Source organism: Ceratotherium simum, chromosome 17, assembly GCF_057802395.1.
Source record: "Ceratotherium simum simum isolate JZ-2026a chromosome 17, ASM5780239v1, whole genome shotgun sequence".
In the NCBI taxonomy this organism is placed as follows: Eukaryota; Metazoa; Chordata; class Mammalia; order Perissodactyla; family Rhinocerotidae; genus Ceratotherium; species Ceratotherium simum.
The window spans coordinates 40,362,682-40,378,086 of record NC_141916.1 but is presented as its reverse complement, the minus strand read 5'-3'; the positions used below and the strand labels follow the sequence as shown (position 1 = coordinate 40,378,086).

General features: G+C 37.2%; 1 protein-coding gene across 1 annotated transcript in view; it reads left to right on the top strand.

The window, feature by feature from the left end:
• The window catches only part of SLCO1B3 (solute carrier organic anion transporter family member 1B3), a 70,347-nt gene that overhangs the window by 48,450 nt on the left and 6,492 nt on the right, over positions 1-15,405 (top strand). The window contains exons 8-11 of the mRNA XM_087441979.1: positions 2,346-2,510; positions 3,907-4,102; positions 7,274-7,439; positions 9,585-9,769. Coding sequence (XP_087298105.1) covers positions 2,346-2,510; positions 3,907-4,102; positions 7,274-7,439; positions 9,585-9,769 — 712 coding nt within the window. The remainder of the gene's footprint in view (positions 1-2,345; positions 2,511-3,906; positions 4,103-7,273; positions 7,440-9,584; positions 9,770-15,405) is intronic.

Below are 15,405 nucleotides of genomic sequence, written 5' to 3'. Positions count from 1 at the left end.
TGTGAATACGGATCCTCCCATTTGATAGTGCCTCCCCTTTCACACGTCAGCCCTGAGGGCCAGTCAAGACCAGTCTAGGAGCAATAACTTGGAGAAGGATCCAGCAGCAGCCAGAGCAAGACAGCTGAAGCCATGAGGTGTTAACAGCGCCGTTTTCAGATTGCGCAGAGATGGTGGGGGAGTAAAAGTCAAAGCAGAGCAATGCCGAAACCCTTGGCGACATTTGCAAGTTGAAGTTGAAGTGACAACACAGTTTCAGTTCTTCCACTCATTCATTTCATCGTTACTTTCTCCTCCCCCTCGCTCTACTCTAAAAGCAAGGATGTGCTGGAGCCAGCTTGAGTTGGCTCCTGAGAGAGGACTGTTCAATCTTCAGCTACACTGGTCGCTTGAAATTGGCCATGGTGGGAGAATTTACTACCATTTATTACCACAGAAATTGGGAAATACTACAAATCAGGCCCTGTTTCCCCAAGAGTCAGTTGTTAAACATTTACCAGAGCGTCACTGACTTACAAGTTTTTGAAATTCAAAATAGCATACCAAGCATACACTAAAACTAACATACCAAGAATTTTCATTTGGTCTATGCTACATTTCTGCTGTACCAAATTAAATCCATAAAAAGGAATGGATTGTCTAAACCCATAAAGAACATGGTTGACTGTGAGCCCAAAAAGAATGGAGAGAATAATGAAGATGCAAAAACAGGACAATTGTAAGAATCATTTATATTACCAACCGTGTTTGTAGAATAATGACCAGACTAGTAAAGAGGTCCTTAATTATGTGCTGTTAAGAATGGATGAAATAACTAAGAACATTTAGTTAGAAAAAAACAATATTGGATTTGATCTATAAGTTCTTGAGTAGAAATAAGACTAACTGGTTTGAAAGAAATAAAGATTTCAGTTCATTAGAAAAACAATTTGTAAACAATAATTGTCCAAAAATGAAGCAAATTTCTTTCTGAGGTGGTCAGCTTATTGTCACTTGAGTTATTCACTGATCCATTTATTGAGGATACATATTGGTTCATGATTGTGTGGAAGTTCAGATAAGATAATATCCAAGTTCCCACTCACCACAAAAATTCAATGATTTGGTGAACCCATATGCTCCGTTTCCTTTAATCAGATCTCACAACTCACTTAAAATGCCTTACAAGACAGTGGTCCTTCCTGACTGGGAAGTCCCCTGGGGAGAAGTTGAGCGTTTTGGTCTAATGATTTTCAATGTTATTTATTCCTGCTATAAATTTCCTTATCTCTTCTTTTTCCCTCTTCTATGCCCTTCGCCCTAACTCTCTTTTCTTCTTATTATAAGCAGATGAAACTATTTCTTAGTGCCACTGGATAGAAGGCTTAGTTCTGACTATATCTATTTGTAATCTTGAGAGATCTATAGAGCAAGATCTTTCAAAGTCCACATCGTTCATCTTTTAATAACCATATTTAGTTCTGTTTTGCTAGACTCTGATATTTCTTGTTTTTCTAAGTAGTTCCTTCCACGTTTAACTCCGATTACAGTTTGTTGCCCTGCTGATCACAGACCCAGATCCATAATTCTTGCCATAGACAGAAGTTACGAATTTGTTACACACCTATTTGTACTATTACTATTACTAATAGTACTGTACTTGTACTGTATTATGATAATGTCACTTGAGACACAACATCATTATTCTCTGCCTCTTCTTGCACCTTAAGAAAGGTAATTTATAACAGTGACAGATTTACTGAGGCAGTATTTTATGATAGAAAAAGCTGTATACCAGGTACCAGGAAACAAGAGATCTGAATCCTGGTACTAAATTGATCTTTATGATTTTTGAATGTTAATCTTCTTATTTCTGTGAACTTTGGATTATATTATCTTTAAGGTAAATTTTTACTTAATAGTTATATTATGAAGTACTAACATATAGGAGACATTTCATGTCTTATTCACTTTTGTTTCTTGAACACCTAGCATATTACCTGGTACCGAATGGAAAATCAAATATTTGTTCAATGAAGGAATAAATGAATTAATGATGTATGAAATTGTATGGTAGAGTGCTAAGGATGACCAAATATGAAGTGAACAAAGCAAGCTGCAAAACAGTATGTGTGTATCATCCGATTTTGGGGTAAAAAGAACTAACTAAATGTTAAGGTACACATGGAACAAAAATGGAAGGAATATATAAAAAACTGTTGAGAGTAGGATTGCAGGGTCCTGTAACTTTCTGTGTTATGAATTTATGTAATTTTAAATCTTATATAACATATTTATAAGATTAAAATATTAATGGATATGTAAGCTGACTTATAATATTTTCTTTATTTTTATGTTTATTATAGGTTTCATCGAGTCCTTGAAAAGCATCCTTACCAATCCCCTATATGTTATAGTATTGGTTTTGATGTGGCTACAAATCAGCAGCTTTATTGGTGCTGTTACTTATGCCTTCAAATACGTGGAACAGCAGTATGGTCAGTCCGCATCTGAGACCAACATTTTGTTTGGTAAGACACGTCGTTCCTGTTTGCTTGATAAGCAATATTCCCAAGTAATTGATTTCTGGCTGACTTTTTGTTGTGAAGGCAATTTCATATCTTAAGAAATGTAATTTCCATTTATTCTTTCCCAAGTCTTATCAAACTTGTCCATCTTGTGGTGTCATCATTGTTCTGCATTTGAAGTTGCATCTCATGTCATTTTTGAGATGAATTCCTGACGGAAAAGGGGCCTGTAAATGAAATATTTAGACATGGTATCTGCATAATTGGATCTTATAATTTAGTGCTGAGGTCCTGAGACAAATCCTTTTGTAATGTAATTATTATAATTCCATAATTGATGGACTTTGAATCAGGACCCAGCTACTTGCAAAAGATAGGACATTGATGTTTCCCAAGGAAAAATCAATTTTAACTCGTGGTTGATATCTACATAATTCAAAACAAATATTGTATTTTAGAGAGGTTTTTTGCTGCATTATCTATTTCCAATGACATATTGAGACTTGCTTATGAGGGAAAGGTTTTCTTATATCGTTCTTCCCCTACCCCCAGTACAATATAAGATTCTAAGAGCAGCATCTTTTATTATTATTATTATTATATTCTTAAGAATGTACGTTATCCTGTACAGTGCCCAGCACATTGAAGAAACTCAATAAACATTTGATACATCAAACTGAACTTATCAAGTGGTATGAGAGTAGGTCATAGGAAAACAAGACAATAATTCTCTATGATGCTCTTATTGAAGTTAAGATAAAAATTTAAACTGTAAAAGTTAAATTTGACTCCCAATAAAGTTCTTAGCCTGAATTTATTTGTTAGAAGGGTCTTCATCTTTAATAACTCTTGCAGGACAATGAAATGAAAAAGTTATAAGGAGGATCAATCATTTTTAACACCGTATATAGGCCTGTTTAACATCTCAGAGTATATGTGTGTTAGGAAGAATAAAGAAGAGATATTAATTCAAGTATTCAATTCTAAAGTCCTGGGCAAATTTGGAGTTAGTTTTTAAGGATCAGAGCTCTTCATTTTGAGGAGATGTAGAGGATTCTAGGTGGTAGAATGAAAGTCACATAAGTAGGAATAAGTGATGTTTTGTTGTTGTTTTTCGGGAAAAAAAAGCACCTCATAGAAACAGTCTGTTCAGACATACAAATATTCTCAGTCACTGCCTTTTGTTTGCTGTTGGGGAAACCAAACCCTCAGCATTGGCAGGAAGAAATTATTTTTATCTCTCCCATATGGTACACTGGTACCCTACCTCCATCCTGCCAGCCTTCTACTTAAGAAATAATAAAATTAGATGAATTTGATTGATACACACTGTTTCGTATGTAAAGACATTTCAGAATAATCATATTTATATAATTACAATATTTTCTCTTATTTCTAGGGATGGTAGCCGTACCGACTGTTGCAGTTGGATTGTTCACAGGAGGATATATCATTAAAAAATTCAAATTTACCTTGCTTGGATTTGCCAAATTTTCACTTTTTACCAATTTGGTGGCCTTCACATTTCACCTGTTAAATTATGTGCTAGTCTGTGAAAGCAAACCAGTTGCTGGCCTAACCCTGACCTATGATGGGTGTGTATACATCAATTGCATAATGTGTAAACTCTACAATGTAGAAGACTCCGTAAAGAAAACATGGCAGATGATAGCAATTTTAACTAAACTTTCTTTTAGTTGAGAGAAATTTCATCTTACAAATTCTTAAAACGTCCATTTCTTAAGATCTCAAAAAGCTCTCCTTTTATTCCTTCCTTAAAGAAAAGCAACATAGATTGTAACAATAATAGCTATCACTTATTGGTGCTTACAATGAGTGGCGGGTACTTTCATCCTCATTTTATAGATAGAGAAAGCAAGGCTTAAAGACATGCAGAGATTCCACGTCTTGTGATGTTAAGATTCTGACTCAGATTTGGGGTTTTTGACTCCAAAACTCTTACTCTCAACCACTACAAGCTTGGAAGGATCATGAGCAGGATATAAAAGACATTTTCCAAAAGTGACTGAATGATTTTTATCTACGGTTAATTTTGATATTTAACAACTATCTTTACAAGAAAACACTTCCTTACATTGTGCTGAATTCTCCTTTTCTGCAAGCTTATAATTTTCTTCTGGTTTTGTCTTCATTAGAAGTAAAATAAATAAGTATCCTGTGTATAATCATATATTACACCCTAGAAAACCTTTTCCATTATCATCAAGTATTGTGAAGTATTCCTAGTACTATGGTCTCTACCTTAAATTAAAGGCAAGATTCCTGTGCAGATTTCTTACCATCTCCTGACTATAGCTATCAACTGAAGCTTAGGAAGGTTCACATTTAAGCAACAAAGAAAGATTCTTGGATCACAGCTCAGTAATCATGCTCCTTAGTGCTGCTTATCGTTGGCATTGAGCTTTTAAACTCTGGATCCTATGAGGTGTCAATTTTAACTTGTCAAACCTTCCCAGATTTCCTTACCTAAATATCATCCTATTCTTGGAGACTTGCCAACTTAGCCCTGAATTGTCTCCCTGCTTCCTCCTAATCCTGACTGTTGTTGATTATTCCTATCCATCATCACCCACTCTGGTAAATCAAAATACAGAGTACCTAGAATGTTGGACTTTACAGGTAAAAGAACCTTGGAGATCATGCAGCCCAACTCTTTTAAATCCTTCCTCTCTATTAATTGAGAGCCAGAGAAACTGACTTCTTTGAAGTCATACAATGACTCCAGACTGATGCTATACCGACCACATCGTTAGTTCCAAGGCCCCCCTGGGTGTCAGGGCAGGCTTTAGCCTAAAGCCAGTTCCCTGAAAACAGGTAAAGTAGCTGTGCCGTCATGTAAAAGAAGGCAGCTAGAGTTCTACGGGATTTTCTTTTCATTCAGTAAAATTTTACTGAACGCCTCCTTAAGGCGAAGAAGATTTATAGGATACGTCAGTGCCCTTGTGGAACTCATAGCCTAATGATAGCAAATAACAGAATGAGTGTATTCAGCATTTGTGAAATGCTAGTCACTGGGGTAAGTTTTTAAAGTATGAATTAGCTCAGAGCTTCTCAGTATGTGGTCTGAGGGTCTATAGGGGTTTGTCAGACCTTCTCAGAGGGTCAACGAATTCTAACCTATTTTTATAATAATACCAAGATGGTACTTGCCTTTTTCATTCTCATTTTCTCAAGAGTATATAGTGATATTTTCTAAGGCTACAGATATGTGACGATAACATCAGTCTGATGGCTAATGACGTGTGCTTGTGTATTCTCATGTATTAAAATTTTCTCAGTATTAATTTCTAATAGAGTACATGTCAATAGATTTACCCTACTTGAACAGAAAATCTTTGAGGCCCTCAAGACTTTTTAAGAGTATGAAGGGCCGCTGAGAACAAAAAGTTTGAGGACTGCCAAATAATTTTTTTCCAGAAAAACTCCTATGAAGTTGATTTATTATCTATGACTTAAGAATGGCAAAACTGTTTTCAGAAAGAGTAGTCACATTGCTGTGAAGTAGCAGAACTAATGCGAACATAAGAGTATCTGATTGGAATATCTGGACTTGGTCATTAGTCATTATGTCCCCCCCACGCCCCATCATACGTCCCTAAGCAGAATTAAGTATTAGATGCTTTTTAGTAAAATTATTGATAATAGAATTTCTGAATCTATTTTTTCTTTCTTTAGGCAAATTACTTTCTGATTTAAAGATAATTCCTCAATCTTCAATTATTATCAAGATTTTTACCAAAAACGAATAATTTTAAAAATCTATAAGCAGAAAATTAATCATACAAATAATCTGTTATAATTTTAGCCAAGTTATAAGATTATATTTTATAAATATAACCATGTTTACAGTAAATCATTATAAAGTATGTTGTAGTTTCATTTTAAAAGTATATGGAGTTTTCCTAGTCTTTCTCAACTGATTTTTTTATTCTTGATTTTTAAAAATTGATCCTTAGGGGTTCTACTTTGACCGTGTCAAATACCTTTCTTATGTAGTTAAAATATAGATTTCTAAATTCAACCCAGTCTCAACCCAGTCAAATAACATTCACAGATTCATGGGACTTTACAGTGCCCTGGGAGGAAAGGTAGTCTAATATCATTACCTTACTGAAGAGTAACAGAGTCAGAAAAATGATGTGACTTACATAATGAGGAATTTCTTGATAGAATCACAAAGACATCTTGTCTAAGTCTTACCTGTCTTCTTTGGGTTCTTTTTGCTTTTGTATTTTTGTGAGGAAGATCAGCCCTGAGCTAACATCCATGCCAATTCTCCTCTTTTTGCTGAGGAAGACTGGCCCTGGGCTAACATCCGTGGCCATTTTCCTCCACTTTATGTGTGACGCTACCACAGCATGGCCTGACAAGTGGTGCATCAGTGAGGCCCGGGATCCAAACCCTGGGCAACCATAGCCGAATGCGTGCACTTAACCGCTATGCCACCAGGCTGACCCCTTTGGTTTCGTTTTATGTTTTACTTTTTCTGGGTTGTAAATCATGTCTGGGTAAACACGGAGGGTGAAAAAGTTAACAAACACCAAAAAATCTTAGCCATGTTGGTGTCATCACTCATCCAATTTCTCTATCCAATTAAAGGACACTCTCCCTTATTTCTCCTCTCTCCTCTCTCCTCTCTCCTCCTCTTCCCTTCCCTCTTTTCTCTTCTCTTCTCCTCCTCCTCTTCCTCCTCCTTCTTCTTTCTCTGTCTCTCTTTCTGATGTATATCTATCATGTATTTTCAGAATTAGTCCAGTGGCATCTCATATAAATGTACCACTTTCTTATTGCAACTCAGACTGCAATTGTGATCAAAATCAATGGGAACCAGTCTGTGGGGACAATGGAATCACTTACATCTCACCTTGTCTAGCAGGATGCAAATCTTCAAGCGGCAATAAAAAGCCAATAGTGAGTATTAGTTTTTACTTCCTCTCCTCTCCTTAATCAAAATTGCAGATTTGATTTAACAATTACTTATCAAATCTTTCTGTAAATAACTAAGGTCTCCAGTAAAATGATAAGAGAAAAGGACTCCTAATATTGTCTGTCGTTGTGACAGCTGTCATTTTGTATAAACAGAGCCTCATACAAAATCATGCTTGGGACACAAACAGGTTTTCCGGTTGCTTGAATTCTCATTTGAGATTATTCTCACTTTTTCCCATTAAGTTTGTAAGAATATGACCTTTTGGAATTTAACTGCATTTAGGATCTCTAGGGAGCACCTCATTTGACTAAAGGATATAATTTCCATTAAGTTGGAGGAATGTTACCTTTCAGAAGTTAGGGAAAAGTCCTGAGCTGACCCCTTGTCAGCACTACCTGCCTTCCAGGACAGCAATCAATATGCAATTTTGCATATAGATTCTGACGAGTTTATTCTGACGAGTTTATCTCTAGACTCATTACCTCTTGACTTGCCAAGAAATTAATCAAGGCTTCATGCTCACTTGACTGACCAATTCTTGCCTTCCAGTTTTGATTTCCCCAAGGCTGGCACTTCTCCTACCCAGATTAACTTCATATTCTGCTTACCTATGGCTAACATCTCCCATAGAAATGCCAACTGCTTCTTTACTCAAAATATTCCCTTTCATGCAAACTATGGGTTCTCCCAGTATGGTGTTCTGTATTCTACCTCCAATCCACTGAATATCTCACAAAGTTGGGGAGCCATTTCCTGGACCCTTTTCTTATCACTAACTTTGGCAATGTAATCAACTATGATCACTGGTCTCTACCATACACCTCTGTCTTTGATTTTGAAACTTTTTCCATCTTTCTCTTCTCCATAGTCCTACTAACTGTATTATTGAAGGGCACTGACAACTTTGAAGAATAAAACACCTAGGTTCTACAAATATGGCCCAAGGGCTATACTTAAAAACCCACATCTCATATTCATGACGATAGTGCCTTTCACTGAGAGTGCCCCACTTAATCCATGGTCCCACTTTGCTCATCAGTGAAGGCCTGGAAGACACATGATGTTAGAATCCTAAAGAGAGCTCTGTCTCTTTTTATCTTCTTAATACTGGCAATGACTGTACTGTTTGGGGGCTACTGGGGAGTTCTTTTATCAAATCCTTAGTAATAAACCATCACTTTTTAATCGCTCAAAATAGTGTTCTTTGTACATAAGTTTGGTTTTATTGGCCAGTAGGATAGCTACATAAAGGATTCCTCAAATTTTTCCTAGTGAAAAAGTAAAGCTTCGTCATCAGATAAGTATGGATTCAAATTTTTCCTCAATTCTCTTTCAATAATCAATCTTTAGCATGAACAAGTTCAAATTTCCCCTAAACCTTAGTTTAGCCTAGACTCAGAACAAAACTTGTTATAGTCACCTATCTACTGCCTTAAATGTCTGCCAAATTAAATCTCTAAAATCATTTGTTCCTAAGTTTTCCCTTTCTGTGCTCTAACTATTAGGGTATTCTGTTGTGTTGAACCTCTTCGGTAACAACATCATCTATCATATAATCTGTCATTATGCTCTGGGATGTTGTGTTTGCTGGCCAAAGTAGAATTACAGCACCCCTGCCTGGCTCCTTTTCCCTGGGACTCTGCCCCCTCTGATCGGTAGCTCTAGTCCCAGGTTTTGGCCCCTCCCAAACCACTATATTTTCTGGATTCCCTGGGTAATCCCTCCCCAAGGAAAGTTCCTGACACTTACAGACACTGTTAAAGAGCATAAGTAAGTGTGTTATGGAAAGTAAAAGTGAGTGGGAGAGAAATAGTAAAAAGAATTTATATTAATGTAAAAATTATATACAGAGTTTCAGACACTAATTTCTTCTCTTCTTTTCTATGTTTTAAATGAGGAAGGAATTAAATGTTAACAGTGAATTGCATTTTCTTGTCTAGAAAAGAATCCAGAAAATTATTTTGCCTTTCAACTATTAAGCAACTGTATTTTTAGACTGTTTTCTTTAAAAACTGTAAATATTTTAGCTTGAATAAATGAGACTTCCTTAAATATAACGGAATGTTCCTATAGCCCAGTCAGATTTTGTAAATATATTCTGTAATATTTCAAAAATTATTTTTTAGGTGTTTTATAACTGTAGTTGTGTGGAAGTGACTGGTTTCCAGAACACAAATAACTCAGTTCGCTTGGGTGAATGCCCAAGAGAGGATCAATGTAAAAGAAAATTTTATTTTTATATAGCAGTGCAAGTCTTGCATAATTTTTTTGCTGCATTGGGAGGCACCTCAATTTTCATGCTGATTTTTAAGTGAGTATGATTTATTAAAATAGTTTAATGTATTAGACTATAAATATACCTAATAAATGTACATATTTTTCATAACATATTTGGAAACCAAATTCATATTTTGTTACATTTTAATTTTCTAAGAATGCATTTTCTTAGCATTATTGTGATACTTCAATGCCATAATTAATAATAATTTTGTCTGATTCTTCCATCACAAAATCTAGATTCCATACTTTCTCATCTTACAAAGAATTTTAAAGGACAGACTGACAGTTGCCTCAATCGTGAAAGAATGCCTGTGTGATTCTAAAAGAATTTCTAATTTTGAGATGCCTTACATCCTGATGGGCCTGTCAGAGTAAATCACTCCTAGATTTCATTGAAAGGAAACATTTGGGAACCAGCCTGTATAACGTACTTCAGTCTATGATATTCCAAAGGATTTAATCCACCTTCAGGATGGTTTTGACCTAGTTTCTCACAATACCCTCGTAGAAAAGAGAAAAATATATGAACAGAATTCATCTCTTTCTTCACTCATTAGACAAATATTTAGACCATGCTCGATAAAGAATATTCCGTGGTGAATAACACAAAGTACCTGTTCTCACACAGCTTAGAGTAGGACGGGAAAGACACGAGAAAAATAAGCTTAAACATAAACACATAATTAGAAATTGTGGTTAGTACTAATAATGAAGAAGAGTACTATTAAAGGGAAGACAAAGGGAAACCTAATTTAGGGTTGAGGTGAGGAGAGCTGAGGAGGAGGACTCAGAAAGTACTTCTCAAAAAAAGTGACATTTAATCTAAAGATCTAGAGGATAAGTTAAATTTAAGCAAATGAAGAACTTTACAGGAAGAGACTCTAGGTGCCAATTCCTTCCAGGCAGGAAAGAGCTACTGTGTTTGATGAATAAAAAGAAGCAGTTGGTTGAAACATATGGAGATAGAGAGATGGCACAAGATAAAATTGGAGAGCTGGGAAGGGAGCAAATAATATAAGCCCTATTGGCAAAGTTAATCATACAATCACCTAAAACTGAAAACATATAAAGACTTGTATGTAGGTCTTAAAAATATACAAGTATAACCGTGGTGACCTGGGTTAACATCTAATTATATTTTTAAGACCTGAGTAGTTGACCACAGATTCACTGTCAGCCAACAGCATGACATAGAAGAGAAAGAAAACAAATGTTTTAACTTTTGCTAAAGTGAGTACAGACCTATAAACTGAGTCTTCAGTTGTTTAAATTCTACTCTGACTCCAAATCTTGTCAAATTATTTATAGTAATTTATTCCACAGACGTAGCACCACCTTCATATAAAATGTTGTCTACTCAAAAGGAGAAGTCTCCCATATTTGCCAGATTACAGATTCATTAACTTACAGGACATTATCTCAAAACTCCGTATTAGCTTGCATCTCAACAAGTTTTAGCTTCTTAATTTAAAATCTTTCATAAGGAGAAAAAGGGTTTTAGAGATCACCATTCCATATTGATGATAGATTTATCTTGTTAAGAAAGTGGTTAAGATCAACATTACCATTTATCAAAAACATTTATTGATCTCTCATCAGCCTTCAATTTTATTGAAAGAAAACTTATGTGAAGCAGACTGTAGAATAAAAATATAAACTTCAGTCTGTAATAATAGTCCGACGCTTATGTCATAAGGCTACTGTTAAAACTAGACTAAGCAGGAGTGATGATATTTACTCATTTGGTAAAGATGTATGATACGTGCCAGGCACAGTTCTAGGTGCTGAGGACAGAACTGTGAACAAAAGTGATAAAGGCCCTGCTTTCATTAGCTTCCAGTGGGGGTGAGGGATGGGGAGGTGGATGGGTGTAGGAGAAGAAACAATAAATAAATAAGCAAGTAAATATGTAAAACAGAAGAAGTGTTAAGCATTATGAAGAAAAATAAATCAGAAGAAGAATGTAGAAAAGGTAATAAAATATTAATGTTTGGAAATCGGGGCAAAGGGAATTAGGAAGGAATTCTTTGTACTATTCTTTCAACTTTTCTGCAAGTCTGAAATAATTTCAAAACATTTTTTTAAAGAGATGTGGATTTCTGACTTTCCCTTCCCAAGTATATGAAGGCTCAGCCAACCCTCTGAATCCTTAAAAGTTTGGACTTGGTAGAGCCCTCCATTACTAAACTTTGGTGAGGAAGCAAGCACACTTCATCTTCATTAACTACGATTTTGATCACCCTCCATCTCTGTAACTGGTAATGGCAGGATCTATCTTAGGACCCCCATCCCACTGCCGCCACAGCTTGGCTTGATGTGCCCCCAGAGAAGGAAAGATAAGACCATAGATGAGAATAACCAGATGAGAAAAAAAAAAAAGAAGAAGGAAAGAAAAGGGGCAGGGACAGATAAGCAGTACTAATTCAGATATTGTGCATTGGAGGTCATTTGATCAGAGACTTGAATAAAGATTGAGGGTAGAAGCCATGCTGATACAGCAACAAGTGAAGAGCAATCCAGGCCAAGTAACAGCAAAAGTAAAGGCCCTGAAGTGGAGCATGCCTGACATGTACAAGATCAGAAGGAGTGTGTGCGGAAGAGAGAGGTAAAACATGCAATGAGAGAGCTAGCATGGTCCAGATAACATAGACCCTGTGGGTCATAGTAAAGAATTTGGAGTTTATTCTAATAGTATTGAGAAGCCAGTGGAGAGATTTGAGCATTAGAATTATACAACTGACTTATCCATTTAGAAAATCCCTCTGGCTGTTGTGTGAAGGACATGTTTTTGGGGAGGAAAGTATGGAATCAGGGAGAAACAGAAGGCTATGATAGTTCTTCACAGGATGGGAACTTGATTGAGGATGCTGATGGTAAAGAAAGTGGGAAATGATCTGAGTCTCAGTCTTTGTTTGTTTTGAAGGCAAAGTCAATAGGATTTACTGATGGATTAAGAGTTACATAAGAAAGAAAATTTAAGGATGATCCCAAGGTTCTGGCCTGAGCTCGTGGAGGATTGTGGTGCTATTGAACAGACTGGGGAAGACCAGGGAAGAGTAGGTTGGAGGAAGTGGAGACACAAGAATTTGTTCTATTCCTGTAAGCCTGAATGCCTATTAGATATGCAGTCACAATGTCACATATACAACCTGTCATTCAGAGAAATATTGGAACCAGATACATAAATTGCAGAATCAGCAATATACAGACGGTATTTAAATGCATGGCACTGTTGAGGTCTTCTAGGGATCGAGTGCAGACAGAAACATGATCCTAGGACCAAGATTCAGGCACTCTAGCTTCAGAGATCAAGAACAGGGGAGAATCCAGTGAAGGAAATTGAGAAGGAGATCCCATGGAATCGGAGAAGAACCAAGGGAAGGCTGTGTCCCAAAAGCCAAATGAAGAATGCATCAAGAAGGAAGGGATCAGCAATGTGTCAACAGCTGCTGAGAGTTCATGGAAGTTAAGGTCTAGGAAGTAGCCATTGGATTTTATTACGGACTGGTCACTGTCAGCCTTAACAAAAATAGTACGTGAAGGTGAGAGGAAGAAAAACTACTTTGGAAAGGATCATAAAAAAAAAAAAATGCTAGAAAGGGAAGTGAAGATAGCCAGTAGGAAAAATTCTTTAGGAATAGTGTTATAAAAAGAAGTGGATGCGAGAGGGGGGTCAGCCACCGGGTAGTGGTTAAGTTTGCACGCTCTGCTTTGGCAGTCCGGGGTTGGCAGGTTTGGATCTCAGGCGCAGACATACGCACAGCTTATCAAGCCATGCTGTGGCAGGCTTCCCACATACAAAGTAGAGGAAGATGGGCGTGGATCTTAGCCCAGAGTCAATCTTCCTCAGCAAAAAGAGGAGGACTGGCAACAGAGGTTAGCTCAGGGCTAATCTTCCTCACCAAATAAAAATACAAACAAAAATGCAGAGGGGTGTGGCATCGAGTTCTGTTTATGCTTAATGCTAGATTACAGCATGCTTACATGCTGATGACAATTATCTGGTAGAGATGAAGGAAGCTGATAATGCAGGAAGGACGGGGAACAATTACAGGGGAAGATGAAAAGGGATGTGAACAAGTACATAGACTTTGAAATAGAAGGGAAGGTCGTCTATGGGGGTAAAAGTCATGTACGTGTGCAGCTTTAGTGATGCAAGGGTATTGAAATTCTTTCCTGACTGATTTTACTTTCTTTGTTAAATAAAAAGCAAGGTAATCAGCTGAGAGTGAGGAGGAAAAGGAAGAGGCTTGAGATGAGATCAGGAAATGGGAACTGGTAATCTTGAAGATTGGGGGAATAAACCGACTGGGAAAAAGGAATAGTAAAATACCGTAGGATTGCACTGGAGGCCCCCTGTGGGTTTGTGCTTTTGAATTGAAAATGAGCCCAGTCAGCGTGTTCCGGTGACTTCCTCCAGCCAGTGCAGTTCTTTGGGTATAGGTGCAGAAAAGGCAGAGGTAGAATGAAAGCATTTTTGTTTGTCTGGGACAGCCCAGGATGAGAAGGACGAGAAAGTGCAGACTATATGAAAGGAGTGATTAGAATGAGAGACCATGATGAGAAAGGACGCCAGGACATGACAATGGAGATGGCCTGTGAAAAGGTGGGACAGTCAAGGGCCTGAAGACCTCTGTGGGGCTGAGGCTTGTTGGTTTATTAGTGGGAGTGAATTTAAAAGTTAAGAGGTGAAAATAAAGGGGGGTGCTCTAAACTGACAGCTAGGGAAGTGTGTACTGGTAGGCATGACCATGGGAAGGGGGAGACAAGACCGATGGCGTGAAGAAGGCAAGAAACTGGGAGGTCAGAGCATTGCGAGGATAGTCTACATGGATATTAAAATACCTAGTAAAAGTGGTAAAAATAGTTTTGGAAAAAATGATGGAGAGCCTAGTACTAAAGTCATCAGGGAATGACAGGGGCAGTGATGTGCAAGTGTATAGGTACTGCAGCAAGGAGGGTAGGGAATGGTATATTAGGATGGTGCACCTGTTGAGAGAAGTCAGAGGTCTTTCAGAGGGAGCACGTGGGCCTGGAAGCAGTAAAAAACAACAAGAAGGACACCTACACTTCAGGCCCAGAGCTACACAGGATGTGGGAGAGAAAATAGCTCTCTCTTGAGACAGTTGCCTGGAAAGAGAGCCATGGGGGACAGCCAGGTTTGTTTAGAACAAGAAAGTGATGGGACTCCTAAGACCATAGGATCTAAGGATTTTGCTGGTAACAGACTATGTATCCCGGGGATACAATGGAAGAATTTGGGTGATGGAAAAGCAGTGGGAGACTGGATGTGAGGAAAAGATGTCCTAGACCATGTTGAGTAAGAGCCCTGGGACCCACAGATAAGGACACTGAGTCTGACAGAGGTTAAATTACTTCTCCAAGTCACTTAGTTGATATGAAACATCATTTATTTCTTTATTCTCAAGAACAGGAACTAGCATGGAATCTCCTAGGAGGCACTTAACACATGTTTGTTAAATGACTAAATCTACTTATCTCTATGAACAAATACAGTCATCCAAACAGTTCAAGAAAAAAATAACCTTTTGCATCAATTAATTCAATATTTCAGCAAAAACAGGATTTTAGAGCCTCACTCACCCTCTGCCCACCTGCCAGATAATTCATTTTTCTTGATATGTATTAGATTATCCCAGAGATGGT